The sequence below is a fragment of the Sinocyclocheilus anshuiensis genome, unplaced genomic scaffold, assembly GCF_001515605.1.
Source record: "Sinocyclocheilus anshuiensis isolate Anshui unplaced genomic scaffold, SAMN03320099.WGS_v1.1 scaffold666, whole genome shotgun sequence".
Classification (NCBI taxonomy): Eukaryota; Metazoa; Chordata; class Actinopteri; order Cypriniformes; family Cyprinidae; genus Sinocyclocheilus; species Sinocyclocheilus anshuiensis.
The window spans coordinates 322,635-342,922 of NW_015547661.1; the positions used below are offsets into that span (position 1 = coordinate 322,635).

Sequence of the window (20,288 nt, forward strand, 5' to 3'; positions counted from 1 at the left end):
GAAAAATGGATAATTTTGACCCATACAATGTATTTTTGGCTATTGCTACAAATATAACCCAGCGACTTAAGACTTAAGGTTTTGTGCTCCAGGGTCACATTTGTCTGTTTTATCCCCATCTGTAAATTCCCCCCGCGCTGAAGAAGCAGCAGCAGGTCACATGGGCTTGCTGTAGCCAAAGATTCCTACAGGGAAGTGTTTCACGTGAGTCGGCCACTGCGCGGCCAGCTGGAAAAACTTCACGTCGTGCCACTCGACGCCATCGATGGACACTGCAGAGACAAAGATAGCACAAGTTTCAAAATCAATGTTCTAAAGCAGCGGTTCTCAATACTGTTTCTCGCGTCCCCCTTCTCTACACATGCTCTCTCTCTCTCTCTCTCTCTCTCTCATTCAGCTCCAACAATGAACTGTTCCAATTATACACTTATTTTCAGTCGTGCCACTCGACGCCATCGATGGACACTGCAGAGACAAAGACGACGATATAAATGACTGCTGTGAGAAGTCACACAATAATATATCTAATAGCAAATACAGAATTACTATAAAAACACACTACAATCATATCTTATCCAGATTTTCAGTTCACCAAATCTAGTAGTAGAATATTACCAAAATATGTTTAATCATATTTCTGTCATGACAATTCTAGGAGGGATTGGCATGCAATGTACATGACAATGTCTATTTGACTTATAGCAGTGTCCAGTGTTTCCCATACATTGAGCTGTCGGCTCGTCACAATATCAAAACTGACTGCCACAAATAGACTTTCCGAAAGGCTTATACTTAGTTTAATAAAAAAATTGTCATCATATATCGGCCATCGGCTGCCCTGATTTCTAAATATCGGCCTTGGCCAGAGAAAAACCCATATCGGTCGACCTCTAATGCACATATAACATATATGAATAACCCCCATAGCATGCATGATCACCCTGTAGCAGATCTATACAGGTGGAGCTGGGAGAGGTGGAGGGTTTCTGAAGCAAGCTGCAACTGCTACAGCGAGCACTAGCCGAGTATTTGAATGTTGAGCAGCGAGCTCATTGGCTACCGATACAGGAGAGAACCAATCAGCTGTGCCATTTGATAATGATGTCATTATGTCAGATTGAGTTTGACCTATCGGACTGCGCCATCTAGAGTTTCATGCCAGAACTTTGGATTGAACCAAATTTCCTGATTGTTTCAATTTAACATATAACTGTAATACATTTATCTAGTGTACAAGTATTTTTGATATAGCCTACTGTTAAAGACTTTGGGGTTATTTTTTACAGTTTTTGAAAGAAGTCTCACGCTCACAGAGGCTGCATTTATCTGATCAAAAATATGGTAAAAACAGTCATATTGTAAAACAATATTACAATTTAAAATAACTATTTTCTATTGTAATATATTTTAAAATGTAATTTATTTCTGTGATGCGCAGCTGTATTTTCAGCATCATTACTCCAGTCTTCAGTGTCACATGATCTTCAGAAATCAGTATAATATGCTGATTTGCTGCTCAAGAAACATTTCTGATTATTATCAATGTCGAAAACAGTTGTAATTAATAAACCATGATTCAGTACGTCTTGATGATTAGAAAGTTCAAATGAACAATATTTTTATTATTTGTAACATTATAAGAATCTTTACTGACACTATCGGTCAATTTAATACATCCTTGGTGAATAAAAGTTGTAATTTCTTAAAAATCTCTTACTGACCCCAAACTTTAGCTATTATTATAAAAGAAACCCGTTACATCCCACAATAAGGACCCGTGCAACGTTTCACAACACAATTAGACAAGTGACCACAGGGTGGCAGTAGAGTACATCCAACAAATTACACTTTCACTTGAACTTCACTATATACTGGGGGTTGTGTGTGTTTGTGTCAGTTTACCCTTCAGCATGGTGTGCTGGTGTTTAGCGGTGCAGATGAGTCTGCTGATGCTGTCTATCACCTGACTCTTAGAGTCCACATCCTTCTCTTTCAGCTTCTTGCTCAGGAAAATCACTGAGAGTAGAAGGAAACCACATGTAAAGCAAATTAACCACGTTTGCAGCTTTACGAGTCAGCAGCTCATTTTAACACACCTTTCTTGTTCTTCTCCTTCATGACAACGGTCATGGCCATTCCAGGAGGGGGTGTAGGCTCCCCTCCGTTGGGGATTCGCGAAACCTGCAGCGAGCGGAAGTTGCTCTTCAGCGTGTTCTTAATTAACACGTCCCTCTTCTCACCTTCTTTCTTCTTCTCTGCACCCTGTAGCGTCCAGTAGTCCACCTGAAGACCCATCACCTCACCACCGGTGCCTGGAGAACTGCGTTTGAGATAGAAGTGTGAAGTAGATGTACAGTAAGAGGTTTCACATTGATTTATCAATGCATCAGTGTTTGATACATTTCTATTTTCAACCTCATTTGTGACCCTGGACTTCAAAACCAGTCATAAGGGTCAATTTTTTGAAATTGAGATTTATACATCGCCTGAAAGCTGAATAAATAAGCTCTCCATTGATGTATGGTTTGTTAGGATAGGACAATATTTGGCCGAGATACAACTATTTGAAAATCTGGAATCTGAGGGAGCAAAAAAATCTAAATATTGAGAAAATCATCTTTAAAATTGTCCAAATGAAGTTCTTAGCAATGCATATTATTAATCAAAAAATAAGTTTTGATATATTTACGGTTGGAAATGTACAAAATATCTTCATGGAACATGATCTTTACTTAATATCCTAATGATTTTTGGCATAAAAGAAAAATGTATAATTTTGACCCATACAATGTATTGTTGGCTATTGCTACAAATATACCCCAGCGACTTAAGACTGCTTTTGTGCTCCAGGCTCACATTTCTCATTGAAATGGTTTACATTATGTTGTGTCTTTGCACTAAAGTTGGTAACACTTCTTTTTGTCTTGGAATAACTTTGGCAACAGGGATGAATGGTCATGTTAGACTCATCCTCAGGCTCTTTTCCTTGCGATATATTGTCGCATACGTACCCTGCTCCAGAGAGACTGGCAGAAACGGAGGGGGATGACGGAGGGGTGGAGGTCATGTCTTTCCCGTACGGTGTTGCCGTCTGTGCTGGAGGTGAGGAGAGCATGTTCACACTGCCCACCATCACTGCGTCATCAGAGTCCACTGCCAGACGAAACTCACATCAGTCATGTTTCACTGCTGTTATTGTGTTCATTGTGTTCCTGACTCAAGCAAATCCTACCTGATGTAGATAAGCTGTGCTCCACAATTCCCACTTTCACCAACTGCAAGAAAACACATCCGAATCCTAAATTAAATTTTTGTAGTATTTTCCATATGCACAGAATACCCCCAATATACATCCAGCACTGTGCACAGAACTGTAGCCCACAATGCAATGCTCGAGACTTAAACATTTTTAACATGATGGAACCAACCGCTAATCAAAACAACTGTGATTTCTAACATCTTGTTCTTATATCAATGCGATTTTATATAAAATTGGTTTGAAAAACCATATTTTTTTTTATAGAAGATAACTGGAAATGTACATATTATCACATTAACGATATGTACACATTATGCATACATAAATGTATAATGTCATACATAATCATGACAAGGTGTGACAATAATGTAAAAGAAATGTAGCATATCTGAAATGTGCCTTTACACAATTTGCCTTTACACAATACATCTACAACGTTTCAAATATTTCATTATACAGTATATTAGGGATGCACCGATACCGATACTGGTATCGGTATCGGGCCCGATACTGAGCTTCTGTACTCGTACTCGTACTTAACTGGTACATCATTTTCTCTACACAACTAACAAATTTGGTATAAAAGATAACATAAAATTCACAAATGATGGCTGTGTAAAATCTTGTTTTCTACTCTTACAACTGCAAACATATTGTTAGTGCTATTAATGGTTTGTTAATTGTTAAAAGTGGAGAACAAAAGCCTGAAACATAAAAAATTCTTGTTGCCAAAATTGTTATCTCTGAATACAAATTTGAGAGATTTCATTATTTTCCTGTAATAAACCTTACATAAACAACATTTTATAAAAGTAGATAACCTGGTGGTGCTAAACAATTCTTAGGCTAAATGAGATACGAATATATTACATTATATATATATATATATTAGTGCTGTCAAATGATTAATCGTGGTTAATCGCATCCAAAATAAAAGTGTTTGTTTACATAATATATGTGTGTGTGCTGTATATATTTATTATGTATATATAAATACACACACATGCATGCATATATTTAAGAAAAATATATTATGTAAACAAAAACTTTTATTTTGGATGCGATTAATCGCGATTAATTGTTTGACAGCACTAATATATATATAAAATATATATATAAGATTCAGTATTTATTTATAATTAAAATAATATAAGAAATATACATATAAACACATTTCTCACTAGAACAAACATGGGATATGTGCCTCTATTGCTTTTGTAATGGGACGACCAAGTACATCTGTGGAAAGTGCCGCTGACACTTTAGAACAACAACAGAGAGGAAATGAAAGAGAAAGCATTTCTCACCCCAATGAATGGGACAAACTTCTGGCAGGAGTCTTCATCAGGGCTGTGGAGGTCAAACAGGAGGGAATGGTTAGCACAGGGCTGACAGGACGTGTAATGTTAAGCTGTCAGTGAGGGCGGATGGTCTGAGAGATGCGTGTGAAGTCGTCGGGGTGTGGGGGGTGAGAATGGGGGTGTCAGATCAGATAGTGTGACACAGAGTGGTGTCCTCTAGTTGACAAAGTGCTGTGAGGCCACAGAGAGTGTGAGGGCTCATGCCATGAGAGGACGCTGGGATAGCTTCTTACATCCTCCACCAATCAGGGGGGTGTAAGGCTGCAGGCTATGGGGGCGCTTCATTATTGAACACACTGTTATATAATCTTCCGTGACTCTTCCCAAGAGTCGTCTACAACTTACAGAAGCTGCTCTCCAACACTCAAGAAACCAGAACACAAGGAACTTCCAAGATTCTGAACTTAGTTGATTGTAATTGACAAAAACAGAGCCGGCACCGAGTCGTCTCCTGTAGCCGGACTTAACTATAAGCATAGAGTCTGATCCACATTGCAGCTTTTTTAGGTCAAGAATCACATACTTAGATGGGATGTCTGACCAACATGTACCATGACCAATCACAACTGAGAAAGCTCTCTGCTTCCAGACATCTACTTGAATTGTCTCAAATAAAACGTAAAAAAATTTAAACCTTGAACCCACAATTTACGAATTCGTTCCCTCGATTTATATATTGTGCGCACGATTTACGAATTCGTTCCCTCGATTTATATATTGTGCGCACGATTTACGAATTCGTTCCCTCGATTTATATATTGTGCGCACGATTTACGAATCCGTTCCCTGAATTTATATATTGTGCGCACGATTTACGAATTCGTTCCCTGAATTTATATATTGTGTGCACGATTTACGAATTCGTTACCTCAATTTATATATTGTGCGCACGATTTACGAATTCGTTCCCTCAATTTATATATTGTGCGCACGATTTACGAATTTGTTCCCTCGATTTGCTAAATCGTGCACGTGATTTATAAATCGAGAGAGCGAATTAGTAAATTGTGCACACGATTTAGCAAATCGAGGGAACGAATTAGCAAATCAAGGAAACGAAATAGTAATCGTGTGCACGTTTTAGTACATCGAGGGAACGAATTAGTAAATCGTGCGCACAATTTATTTATTTTTTCTTGCATGTTATGTGCGGGGCTCCGTAGATTACATATAAAGTCATTTGACTTTGTTTGCAATCTACTCGCACAAATAATGAATTATGCGAATTCATGATGGCAATGTGAATAACGCGAACTGAATTGCCGTAAACATGCAATGTATGCCTCAATCGCGTCACTCAATTCACATGATGCATTGTCACACAAGTCAATCTGCGAAGAGCTTACTGACATGTCCGGTTGTATCAGAAAATTTGCACAAGTGACACGAAAAACATCCCGCGAGTAATCTAGAGTGATAACGCGATGCAAATATTCACTTTGCTTTAGGTATGTACACACCATAAGAGTTTCCTATTTTAAAATACATGTGCCAGGTTCTCTGCCATTTTTAAGAAAAGTTTACATTTAAAAATATTTAAGAACATTTTCCTTATACATTGAATACAACTTAATCATTACTTTAAAAAAAAAGTGTTGTTTTAAAATGATGAATTACTATTTTAGTGTAGAGTCGCACCACATGACATCACATTTATTTAATTAATAATTATTTGGTATTTTAAGAGACTTATTGACCTGTACAAAAAGTCAATCTCTCTATAACATGATTTCCTGTTTTATTTTTTCCCCCTGCATGTTTATTTGGTCACACCACATGACTTTGACTTCAGCAAACTTCTCAAACTTTAAACAGTCGCTTTTGGAAATTAGAAACTTTGAGACTTTTGATTTGCTTGGCCTAGGGGCATAAACAAAATTGTAAAATGCGCATTCAAGAACATCTAATCAATTCTCAAAGAGTGAAATCAAGTTTCGCCCTACATTTATTTTCCTCGCTGAATGTCCTATTTCACTTAGAACATGTAATGCACAACATTTCAGAAATAAAATGGGTTGTGAACACTGTTTAACGTTTATTTTAGGCTCTGCTCTGATGCGTCAGCTAATATGATTGTAAAATGATGGGTTTGGAGTTATTGTTGATATTTTAATGTGGTCTGATGACACACCTGCGGCATAACAATCTCTGATGTCCATTCTCACTTTATTCATTTCTCTTAGTTGTCTCTCTATAGGTGTTTTATCACGTTCTGTACCCCTGGGTTTCTCTCTGTATATCTCCCTTCAGCTTTCTCTAGTTTGTTCTGCTTCAAAGTGATAATTGGTTCCTTCTTCCTTCCTTCTTCAGACTATCACAGATTTATGTTCCAGTCAGTGTGTGCGTGTACTTCGTTATTCATCCATTATATGGATATTTGTTTTTCACAGGACTAATTTAGCACAGTCTGCCAGTGTTAAAAACAGGATTCTCCGTTCCTTTATTCCCAAATCATTCCAAAGCCTGTTCTAATAAGAAGGCATTTAGCCAACGCTTTGGGACACAAGCAACTACCATGTTTGTTTTTTTAATAGCAAGCAGCTAAAATCAAATTTATTAATAAGGTGATCACATTAATGAAATTGAGAATTGAGAAACTTGGCAATTAACAAAAATTCGTAAGAGTCTTCCTCAATCAAAATAATCATAACATTTTGTATATAAACACTTGCAGGTACGAACCTGTGATCTTTCAGTTACCACATTTTAACCACCCTAATACACTCGTCTCTTTTCAAAGTTTGTCACCATCTCTTATCTCCAAACCTGTCAAACTCAAACCAAACTAAATCAGTTAAAGACACAAAAAGACTGAATCATGAACACAAAGCACACAGTGAGCAAAAACTAGTAGTCACGCAGACAGGTGTGTGAGGTTAACATACTGAGAGCATGAGTGATTTAAACCACAGCAAACATTAAAATGTCAACCCAAATACACGATTAGGTACCTGATGTAAAAATCAAAATACAAACTTCTCTTCCTTGAAGGCAAAAACAAAAGACCAAAGCATAACGGTTACTGCGCCATCCTCAACACACGCCCACTTCTCAATGACAAAATAAAACCAGATCAAACAAACGAGTGACATAACAAAAAAAAAAGAAAATGCAAGTGCAGCTGATTGTTTGATCTACTTTATGGACTAATTGGCGATAATGATTATGATACCACAGTAATTCATAGAGATAATCTCATAAAATGTCGAAAACAAAAAGTTCACCACCAAAAACAAAACGAATAAGAATTTATATTGTGCATTAAAACAAACAAGGTTTGCATTTAAGGTCCATTAAGATAATTTTATTTGTTGCCTAGATTCTCATTGCTGCAGTGTATCTGCACAATTGTACTTTTCTGTTATCATTAGTGATGATTTTCAGTACATAGTACATTCTTTACTGTAATAAAGAATTGTTCTAAAAAAACACCTTCGTTTTCTTTAAATGAAATATCATTTAATATATTTTTCTTTTGAATTTGTGGTAAAATAGGGCTTGGACACGTTGGCAAATTTTGTAAGATTAACCCTTTAGACTTCTGGGTTTAGGACACACTTTATACAACTGTATTTTGGCCAGATGGTGAACAAACATACTCTACATTTAAGCATAACTGACACATGCCACATCATTAATTAGATATTCTCAAGACCATACACAAGACCATACCTTTTTTGTTTATAGGTGAGCATTGCTTCAGAAATAGGGAACTGGTGGGAGAGATTGGCTCCAGACAGATACTGCGAGACACGTCCGGCCACATCAATATTATCTGTAGAAAGTTTTAAACATCGCACACATTAAGTACCAGCATCAAATCAGATAACAAAGGCATGAAATCATCTGAAGAGCCCATATTAGCAGACACGCTAACCTGAATTAGGAGCTTCTAGCCTCCCGAACATGTCCCTCCATCCGGCGTCCATGAAGATGTTATTGAACTTGCTGTCAAATGTTGAGATGTACTTAGCCAGTGGATGACAACCTGATCAAAAACAAAGTACATTTTGCTCACACTGTAGAAATACCTTTCACATCAGACCAAAGTCCAAAATAAACACTCACTAAACACCAAATATGACTACAAACTGGCGCATAAATAATCCCCGCAGCTGGGTGCAAACTCTACTGGGAACATAATGCATGTTTTAATTGAATTGAGTGAATCCACCCATTAAGCCACCAAAACAGAATTGTCACAAAATCTGTCTTTTTTACTGAGGGAGGTGTATATGTGACCCGTCCTGGCAAAATGAGTCACAATGAGTTATTTTTATTTGTACATTCTCTATTAAAAGACCTTCAAAAGGATGTATGATTTTGTTGGAATCGGACGAAAAATGACTTGAGCTAGACCTGTCTAAAGTCAGCAAAGTTAATTTTTTGAGAAAAACTGATTTAACGTTTTCTGAAGGATCCAAAGCAAAATCACCCCAGCAACATTACATCTTTCCCCCCACTTCTTTTCTTAATAATCATTACTAGATTAATAATCACACACATCTCTTTGTTCTCATAAATAAGAACCGATGCAAAAAAATAGAACAAATATAAGAAAGAAACAAGTGTATAGTGTATTTTACACTAAAATGTAGTCATTTTACATCTAAACAAAAACATTCAAGTACGAAAAACAAAAAGTATATCACTTGTGTTTATTACAAATAAACTGATTATTAAAACTACAAAAGCAGTTCAATCAAGAGCAGCGAGTGATTCACTCTTTTATTGTCTGATTAACATTGTGACAGACGCCTATATTAAGACATAGTGTATCTAATATAATGTTACACATCCAATGTTTTTCCCCAAACGTTCACTTAAGGCATAACAGATTATGTTTGCGTCAATACTGTAATTCTGTGTATTTGTGTATATTTATGGAGATTGTGTGCCGTCGGTGTCTGTCGTCTTTATGCACGCGCTAACGGATGTCAATCAGCGCGAGAAGAAATCTCGTCTCAGAAAATGTACAAATAAAGATACTTTTAGATGTTTAATTACTATTTGGAGCATTGGGATTGCTAGACGAGGGCCTAATGAACAAATTTTTGTGAAAACCTCAAATTCGACCAAAAGCAAAATTTTTCACTTTTTTTTGCCTGTAGCTCAAAATTAGTATTATTACTATTATAAAATAAAACAATAAGCCCCGTGAAGCCGTGGTTTACAGTGAATTTATAACAGCTAAGGGGTGTTGTTAGACGCGAAGCGGAGTGCCTAAAACCCCCTTAGCTGTTATAAATTCACTGTAAACCACGGCTTCACGGGGCTTATTGTTTTATTTTATAAGAATCAAGGACCGGAACTATCCGTTTTATAATAAGTAGAGCATTCCGACTCATTTTGCCAGCACAGGTCACATATGAAAAACAGCTATAAAACCCATTGTAATTAGCATATTATACAATATATATATGAAAAAATAAAACAAATAAATGAATATATTTTGAGAGATAATTTTTGGGACGTGCTTCAGATGCTTTATTCAGCTTACCGACAGGAATGACTAGAAACCGAATGTAGCTCAACCAATCGGGCGTCTTGTTGGCGAGCTGCTCCACAAAGCAGCGAAGGACCGTGCTGAGGTAACTCTGATCGCCCGCCACTGCCACTTTAATGGTGGGTGGTGTTTGTGCATTGCAGTTGCAGCTGACACAATGACAAAAATGAGAGATGCAAAATATCATGCTCAAGTTCTCACAGAAATACCCACTCAATTAATGTTCTGACTTATAAAGCGTGCTAGGGTTAATTTGTGTATTGTGAGCGCACAGTGAGGCTTACAATCGTTGAATCCTGGTGACGATGGTGTTGAAGGAGGCCTGAACATCTGCGGGGGAGACGGTGGACACAATAGGCTGCTTGTGCTCCTGAAGAATCTCATTCAAATACTGCCACAGAAACAGAGTTCACGGCTCAAAAAGCAGCACGAGGGAATTAGTGCGAATGCTAAAGAGACAGTGTGAATGAAAACAAGTTATGAGGACGGTGATGTGCATAATGGCTATCCCTGCAGGACACATCAGCCTCGGGGAAGGACGAATGTCCAAATAAATCCAAACAGACAAGACAAGTGATAAAAACAGTTTGTATCCCCAGGTTAATGCGTTAGTCCTGTTACCATCATAACCATCTCTCATTAAAATAATGTACTATTCAATAAATCAAGTGAACTCTGAGACAAGTAAATCAAGGACAAGTCTCCTCTTTTCTTTTTATAATTATAACTCTCTTATAACTCTGTTATTGCTTTGAAGGCATCATTGTATCCAAATTGTAGAATACTAATAAACACTAACATCTAACACTAATCCACTAACTTACATAATAAATAATTTACTTACTTGACTACAGAAGTTGCTAAAAATCTTTAAACTTGACTTTACAAAACCACCTTTTTATGGAATAACTCTAAAATACACACACACACACAAAAAAAAAAGTTTTCTTAAGTGGCAATATTCTTTACTTTTCTTTTTACTTTAATTGGCCATTTTCTTAATCTTCTTTTTTTCTGTTTTCCACTAAAAATGTTGAAAAATACTTTCAAAACATCAAAATGATATGCTTTCTTGAGATGAAACATTACAAGACATAATAGGAACATAATGTACCAAATGTACCAAAATGTAGTAAGGTTTACGGTTAAAACAAGAAATTATTTGCCAATACGGTAAGAAAAATGTAACTTAATACAAGCTAAATTCTTTGAAGAGTGTTATCTCATTACACAGTTTTGATTCTCAATGACATTTTATTTTGTTTTAGGATGTTTCAGTACTTTTATTGGAAAACTAGGCAGCAGACACACAGTGTAAAAAGCAGTGTTAAAAACACACCTGTCCCTGCCAGTCTGTAGTGTTAATGAGAATGATATTCTCCGGCAGATGTTCGTCAGAGTTCAGGATCTGGTTGAGTTGATCATACACTGATTTCCTCGGGACCTGCGACAGGAAGGACGTCAGGTCAGAAAACGAGCACTCGTATACACAAATCAGTCTTCCAGTATTTCCTTATTCTTATCCCGGCAGACACAAACACACACTTACACAAACCTGCGTGATGAGCCTGGAGTCTGGCGAGGTCTCGCTCTCAATGCTGCTGGTGTGATCGCTCTGAGCTTTGGAGTTCTGTCTGTCCTTCATGGATGTGCTTCGTGGACGTCGCTGCAGCTTACTGTCTGCTTTACTGGCCACCCAACAAGGAGAAAGACATATTAGCATTGCTGGTTATTAGACGTTTTTGGCAAGCTGGAAAACCAAGCTAAAACCTGCTGAAGGCAAAGGTCTGCTGGTTTCTAGATGGTGATTGACGCGCTGGATTGGATATAAATGTACAATATTCAGCTCAGATGAGGAACACTTCACGGTTGTTATTTCAGTCTGAACTAAGATCTGTAGCACTGTAATAGAGTTGATCGTGCATCACAATTCGTGGCATCTTCTGCCTCCCAAGGCACCACAGAAAGAAGCTAAAAAGAGGCGAGTCAGTGATGCACTGTTGCGTTCCACATTTCCTAAAGTGTCTGTGAGCCCATCGCTCGAGGACTGAGTCTTAATGAGCTCATTAGCCAATGCAAACACACACATATGCCGTCTAGCAGAGGCTTGTGAGAACAACCAACTATGAGAACAACCATACTAACATATGACAGATGGGTGTTTCTTCAATTGAGCACTTTCGGTCCTGTGGAGTTTTAGAAAATAAACTCGCTTAAAACGCACTTTTCACACTCGCTGGTTTAAAGTCGGCATGAAATAAACATTTACCTTACTTGGTAAATGCATGATATTGATCTTATTGTGAATGCAACTGCATTCAATCTACAGACTTCTCTTTGGTGACATATTCTACGCCAGACTTTAGTTTACTTAAAACCCATTCCTTTCTACAATTGACCACAAGCTCGGATTTGGATCCGTCTCCATTCAATCAACAACTGATGAATAGAACCAAGTCCCCGCCCTGTTTTTTTCCAATATCCATTTCACTCTGATGTACATCACAATATTGAAGAAAAGATGTTTTGCTACTTCGGTTTCATTGTGACTTTTCAATTTTCAGGGCAAAATTGTAGTTTTATGCAACGGCTTAAACTTTTTTGTGACCAAAAGTGCCAATCTTATTGGATGGTTAGTTTTTCGCAGGAGAAACAAAAAATGTCAACAACCCTGTTTGTAAATCGTTGGCTTGTAAATATTGGTGTCAGTCTAAACAGATGAATTGCCACCAGTTCATTCAATATACAATTTTATTAGGGCAAAATTGTTGGTTGGGGGGGACAAAACTGCAGTTGTAATTTGTGTAAAGCTTAATCTAAATAATTTTCATAAAATAAATATTTAAATGGTTTGTCTATTTCACTGTTTAGCTTATATTTTTTATGATAGACTTTTTATGTTGTACAGATTTTAAGGACAATGGTAAAACAATAAAATTTTAATGAAAAAAATGTGTAAATTATAGTGAAAAATTATAATGGCATCTATAAAAAATATATTTAAAAAAAGTTGTAATCTGTTAATTTTACTGTTCCGCAAAGGCCTACTTGACACCAGCATGAATATTCAGCACAAAAATTTGATCAGATTTTCACTTTTATGATGTGTCTGTTCAGACCAGTGCATAAAAAAATGAATGAAAATGCAGTTTCACTCTCTGACAGTAGGTGGCGCTTACATTAAAGCAGAAACATCTCTGGGATGCAAAACATTGCACAACTTTGTTTGACATTCACTTGTCACAGGAAGACAAGATACAGCCAGCTCCAAATTCTATTTAGCAATAGAGTCTGTTCATGAGCGTCAACCAAATCATAGTTTTATGCAACAGCAGCAGCTCTGGGCTCGTAGTGTTAATTTTGACAGCCATTTTTTAATTTAGTCTTAGACTTAGTCTTGTGTCAAATCTACTTTTTAGTTACATTTAGTTAATTATATTTAGTAAACTTGTCCTGTTTTTGTTCAGTCAAGTTTTAGTCGACTAAATGTCTGAGCATTTTAGTCTAGTTTTAGTTAATGAAAACTGTTTTTGTCATGCTGTATAATGGTTACACTGATAAAAAAAAAAATATATATAATTTTGCTCAAAATTATAATCACAATAACTGTTGCCATTTGAGAAATGTATTTTTGCATTTTAATAGAAGTATTGCACTTTCACCAATAAGCACAAATCAGTAGAATGTGGGCTCATATACATGGTTTATTTTAATAATAATAATAATAAAATGTATCCTTTTAACGTAGAAGCTGTGATCTGGGAATTTCAACTCTTGATATCTGGCAACCACAAACATGAAAGCTCGTGTACTCATTTTTTTGACAAAACAAAATTTGTATTTTTTAAATTACATTTTAGTCTTGTTTTTATCATCGATATTGCATGTTGAGATTGTCATAGTTATCTTTTATTTACCTTATTGTCGTCTCATTTTCCTCATGAGAAAAAAGCTTGTCAACGAACATTTTTCGTCATTTCTTTCGTCGACCAAAAGTGCAAATCTTATTGGTTGGCCAGAGTTTTTCACAATGCAATGGAAAAAACAGTTTATTCACATTAAAATTTTGATCGCACCGTGTTCTCGCACTAAACATTTGCCCTCTGTAGTTAAAGAAACACCCAGATGTAAGAACATCTGCCAGGACTATTATTAAATTGAACAGCGAAAACTGCATCAGAGGGGATTGTTCAGACAGAAAAAAAGGGAGTTTGAGAGTAAGAGAGAGGTTGCAACAGAAAACAGATGGAAATGAAAAGCAGGAAGGCAAGAATAGAAGGTCGTGTGTGTTACCTAGGCGACATGAGAGTCTGCGACTCAGCCTTGCAGAGTTTGCCCACCGTTCCTGCTAATTTCTCCGCACTCACGTCCCAGCTCATGCTGGCTTCACATGATGCCACGCCGCCGCCCGCCTCGTCCTCCACCAGCTCCTGCGTGGAGAGATAAACATCAGACGGGAACATGTATCACTCTCTTCAAGGGCTCGCGCGGCCGTGAAAATTGTCATGTTGCCGTGGCGACGGCCACTTAGCCACAAAGCAGAATTGCGTGAGTGTGTGTGTGTGTGTGTGTGACTTCAACACACTAGATACTGTTAGGACTGATTAAGTGTGCGACACAGACCACAGCCTTGACTTATCAGCAGTCAGCGCACAAAAACAATAAAAACAGGACGGCTCTTATGAAAGAAGGATAGAGCCTCTTCTACTGAAGATAAAATGGACTTTTCCATTGTTTGAAGAAAATGTGACCGGTGATTGCTTGCATGAAACTTGACACCACAATGCTAGGGTGTTCTGAGTGGTTGCTAGGGTGTGCTAAATGGTTGCTAAGTGGTTGCTTACTGGCCCAAGTCTTCCAATATGATATTCCGGTCTATAGATATGAATCTGAATTTTACGAGCTGGATGCTGAAGTTTAATATTTATTAGTAGTGTTGTTATTGTTAACCAGTGGACAGCGGATTTGTACTTTGTTACCTTAATTAAGTAAATTTTTCAAGTATCTGTACTGTTATTTTTATTTTGGGAAACGTTTGCTTCTCTACATTCCAAAGCATAATATTTTCTTCACTATATTTCATAAAAATATGCCGTTCCTCATTATTTTGAACTGGAGAACTCACCCCTTCTGAGATGTTGATTCTTTCTGATTCTTTCCAATGAACCTGATAAATTGGTTCACAGATCGCACTAAACTAGACTGATCTGATTGAAATTGTTCTTCAGTCAACAACTCATTGATTGGTCAAAATGGCTAAGAACCGATAGCTTGAACATGCACGTGACTGATGAAGTTACTAATGGCGAATTTTCGATTATTGCAAATAAAAGTCATATTTAGGTCATGGCTGTCCATTATTTGTGAAGTAATTCTTCTGTAAAAAGTACAAACTGTTTTAAAACACTGAAATCCTTGAATATGGACATGTCTGCATTTGTCATGTCTTTTTACTTTTGATACTAACATGGATAGTTCACCCAAAAATGAAAATTACCCGGTGATTTAATCACCCTCAAGCCATCCTGGGTGTACATGACTTTATTCTTTCAGATGAATACAATCAAAGTTATATTTAAAACATGTCCTGGCTCTTCCAAGCTTTATAATGCCAGTGAATGGCTGTTTAAATTTTGAAGCCCTAAAAAGTGCATCTATCCATCATAAAAAGTGCTCCATAGATTCCAGGGAGTTAATAAAGGCCTTCTGAAGTGAATTGATGCGTTTGTGTAAGAAAAAATATTAATATTTAAACTTTACAAACAGTAATCTCTAGCTTTCACGAGAGAGTGGCGTTTCAGTGGATTATGTAGGACAAAGGTGTAGCGTAAGCTATTATCAGTGAGAATATGCTAGTCTCGCGAGAACCAGGTTTTGTAAACAGCAAAGGAAAGCCAGTCTCCTCTTGGCTTATACTGAAATCCTCCAACATTTTTCTTGACAAATCCTCATTTTGTACTTCTAATTTGCGTTGAGTTATCCCTTTACATTAAAATCAAGTACTTTTGTACTTTTACTCAAGTAAAATTGAAAATGAGTTATAATGTTATAATGACAATTAAGATTCATTAATCTGTACTTTTACTCAAGTACCTGATTTGTGTACCACATCCACCACTGTTGTTAACTAAAACTACAACTATTAAAATATTATTTGTTAACTTAAATCTGAAACAAAATAATATATTAATATTAGATGGAACACTTAAATGAAAATGAGAAATGTTGCCTTGGCAACTAACTGAAATAAGTTTAAATACTAAAATTACTAAAACCAAAACTGAAAGAAAGCTAAATATAAATATAAAAAATTTATACAAATAAAAAAAGCACATAACAAAATTACTAAAATTAAAATTAAAGCTAATTCAAAATATGAATAAATATTATAATAGTATATACTGTAAATAATACTAAAATAACACTGATACTCTTGTAATGTAGAGGGATAAACATTAAGAATTCTGATTCTTAATAAACATCATCTCTGACCCACAGAAAATAGCTGAAAAAGTCAAATAAAAAACATCTACAAAAATGATTAATATTAATATTACATTTGTGTACATGACATTTTTTATGAGCTCTAATGCTTGATCAATTTGGTCAAATCTGTCCAACAGACAGCAGAATTGTTTGGAAAAGTCATTATGAAAAATGTAAACAATGACAAACAGGCCTATAAGTCTATCCCAGTTACACAGAATAATATAACATGTACCCTACTGCACAACATTTTCAAGTCCCACATGGATGCACTGTATTTGTTGGCTCTGTCTCTCTCTCCTCCCATCTCTCTAAAAGTGCCTCATTAGGGCTGTTATTGTGGTGATGCTGGGTAGTAAACACATTTAAACACTCACACACTGTTACTCTTCACTTTAAACAGATGTGAACTGATAGGGACAGAGAGAACCAATAGTAATCAACAGAAGAAAAGAAAGAAAAGTAAATAAACTACATCACCTATATATCTACACAGTAATCGATATTCAACAGTATTTCAGAGAGCCGTGTAAAAATTGCTGCATGTTACATGTATAGAAATGCAGAAATTGTCACTGACCCCAGCTGCCGAGTCCACCACTGTAGGGTCATCCGGATTTCTGCCACCCATTACCCTGTTCTTATCCACTGTTAACAGATCGCCACCCTACAAACACACACACGCACAAAAACAAAGCACAATAGTGAGCATGGGGTTCATGCTTTGGTTCTGCGAGTATTTTCCCATTTCCTCCAGACCCTTCTGAAAGAGAAGTACACTATTACTTATTTTAGAAGCAATATATTTTAAAAGAACTTAAGTGTGAACGGAATGCAATGATTTCTGGCACTTAAAACTACATGTTAATTGCAATTAAATGAAAATGTGTTATAGCTTAAAATTATATTAAATTCAATTAGTTGAACTTTGGAGTACTTTTTTTGGCCGACTTATGTAGGACTTAAGTAATCTCTGTAACTTAATCTTAAATGCAATTTCATAATTACTTCTATTGACTTTGAAATATAGTTAAAGTGCTGCTGAATGTACTGACAAACATTTACGGTAAACAAATATAAATTGTGTCTAAAATATACTTTGCAAAATTGTACGTCATGATTTTAAAAATATTTTAATTACACGTTTGTAAAAATGATGTTGCAGTTTAGTACATTTAAAATTATATTAACGCTTAAACATAATATTGATATTATAATATAAATTATAATCAAGTGTTTTACATGTGCTATATAGCATGTTAGACAACACATCAGAATAAGTGTGCTTCTTTAAAGATTATTAAAACAATGATTTTTAAAGTGTACTGAGGAGTGTTAAGAAACAGTCCTTAAAAGTGTACTCTCTTGAAGTACACTTAAGTGGCCTTTTATATCATTAACATTATATGCGAAAATATATACTTTGAAGATTTGAAGTACATAACAAGTGCACATTCAATACAATTAAGTGCACTTTTTTTCTACAAGGGTAGGGGATGCAAAAAAAAATCTTTAATGAAGAGTTGCAAGAAATGAACCAAACAAAGCATATCTGAGATCAATCACAACACTACAAGCTTAGATTAGATTTCTTTTAATAGGGGATTGAATTTCTCATCCCATGAAGCATTGTGAATGACATCATGGAATCAAAAAGCACAATATATTAATTAGGTATAATATACCACATATTTGAAGTTGTGTATATTTCCATATTTACAAATAAGAAGTTTAAAAATGCATAGAATCAGTATCATTTGCAATTTTTTATAGGAATAGGTGGTCACTCCCGAAATCTTCAGCTTTGGTTCCGCTTCGATGGTAATAGTGACTTAAACACATTTTTTTAATGAATTTGAATTCGTACTAATTTGTGGCTTCTACAAAAGCATATATCATCAGTTAACAACCTTGGAGTCTAGGTCTATATTTGAAAGTTTATACATTATCATAAAAAAAAAAAAAAAATCTCCCCTGGAGAAACAATGAATGGGATTACACTATTTTCTCACAAAGGCAATATGTATTTACTACATGTTTTGTCAAAACTGATTTATGATTTATGACTATGATCTGTCCTGTGACAGATGAGTTTGACTTGACTTTGCTTAGCTTTATAAGGAAATAATTGTGAAAATGTATATGAAATATACAATATACAACCAACATTGGCATGTTCTGTGTTTGCATTTGTTTAGGCAGAATAATACTGATAATACAAGCATTCAAAATGTCAGACGTACAGTGGAGGTCGGCTCTCTTGGCTGGCTCTTCTGACTGTGCAAACTGCCGATCTCCGTCTGTGAGCTGGAGTGAGACATTCCCTCAAAGAACGGCCTTGAGTGGAAAACATACACACGTTAAGAATATAAAAACAGTCTTAGAGCCAAGAGTTGGATTTCATGGTCAGCGATCCAGTATCAGTGAAGTTTTCCTCAGTGTTCTTTAAGAGGCATTTACACTGGCGGCAATTTGCAATGACAGAGCAACTGGAAGTCGTTCACTTTGACTGAGAGTCAACAAGACAGTGGACGATTACCAATATGAGTAGAGCATCTAGAAGTAGGAACGGCCAAGGAAAAAAGGGAAAGTTGAAATAACTTACAGAACTTCACAAAGTGAAATATATCCACAAGGATATCTAGTTTGCTCGCTACTAATTGTCTCTGAATATTTGTCAAAGATTTAATTTCATGAAATGATGTGATTTTGAAAATGGCTTGCCATTTTTGTGTGTAATATGCATCAGACTAGCGCTATGAGTCACGACTCTTACTTTAATTTGGGTTTGGGAGTGCTGAGAAGACTCTCGTTGTCCTCCATCTCTGGGCCACTTTCGCTCTGGTTATAAACCTCCAGACTGTCATACAGAAGATCCAAATCTTCAACCTCCTGCGTCTGATCAACTGGGTCTGAGTCCAAGACCTTTTTGAGCCAGCAAAATATAAATAAAATGTAGATATTAGAGCCCGACCGATATGGGTTTTTTGGGGTCAATACGATACCGATATTAGGGAGTAAAAAAAAGGCCGATATCGATATATCGGCTGATATTCTTTGTGTATATTATAGTACCGTACCAGTCAAAAGTTTGGACACTTTCCCATTCGTGTGTCCAAACATTTGACGTACTATATATAGAATACAGTATATACATAAACAGAATATATATACATAAACACATTTTTTGCAATGATCACTCAGATGTGGTGATCAAACACTTATAATGACGTGACAAAGATATGTAATGATGGAGGCAGGGCATTTAACAATTTAACAATAAACTTTATCCAAAATGAGTCTGACATCAGTGCACTGAACAGTAAAGTTGAAGTTTATTCAACTTTAATTCAATTGAATTCCATTCAACTGTATTCCGTTGAAGTTTATTTCACTTCGGAACATTCATTCACGGATTTGCGCTACTGTCTTCACACACAGATGAAACTTACTAGAGAAGTGTGAAGTGTGACATAATATACCTCTGTAAATAAATATAAATTCACGTCTCGCGCACTTTAATGCCCTTTGAATGTAACGTGTACATTCCCTTGGAACTGGAATCATGGCGGAATTTCATGTGAAGTCCACTTCGCAGGGCACTTACGGTCGAATAAGACAACGCTTGAATGCTGCTGCCTGAACAAGAGACCTCCTTACTGAAGTGAAAGTGTTG

The 20,288-nt window shown here is 36.2% G+C and overlaps 1 protein-coding gene across 1 annotated transcript in view; it reads right to left on the reverse strand.

The window, feature by feature from the left end:
- Positions 1–44: 44 nt before the first annotated feature.
- LOC107702247 (phosphofurin acidic cluster sorting protein 2-like) overlaps positions 45–20,288 on the reverse strand; it is a gene marked incomplete at its 5' end in the record, with an annotated part of 35,559 nt that continues 15,315 nt past the window's right edge. The window contains 17 exons of the mRNA XM_016504500.1: positions 45–272; positions 1,903–2,016; positions 2,097–2,320; positions 3,012–3,153; positions 3,233–3,275; positions 4,567–4,609; positions 7,572–7,604; positions 8,293–8,395; positions 8,498–8,608; positions 10,121–10,275; positions 10,411–10,517; positions 11,466–11,570; positions 11,682–11,814; positions 14,420–14,556; positions 17,193–17,279; positions 18,856–18,949; positions 19,389–19,537. Coding sequence (XP_016359986.1) covers positions 157–272; positions 1,903–2,016; positions 2,097–2,320; positions 3,012–3,153; positions 3,233–3,275; positions 4,567–4,609; positions 7,572–7,604; positions 8,293–8,395; positions 8,498–8,608; positions 10,121–10,275; positions 10,411–10,517; positions 11,466–11,570; positions 11,682–11,814; positions 14,420–14,556; positions 17,193–17,279; positions 18,856–18,949; positions 19,389–19,537 — 1,896 coding nt within the window. The remainder of the gene's footprint in view (positions 273–1,902; positions 2,017–2,096; positions 2,321–3,011; positions 3,154–3,232; positions 3,276–4,566; positions 4,610–7,571; positions 7,605–8,292; positions 8,396–8,497; positions 8,609–10,120; positions 10,276–10,410; positions 10,518–11,465; positions 11,571–11,681; positions 11,815–14,419; positions 14,557–17,192; positions 17,280–18,855; positions 18,950–19,388; positions 19,538–20,288) is intronic.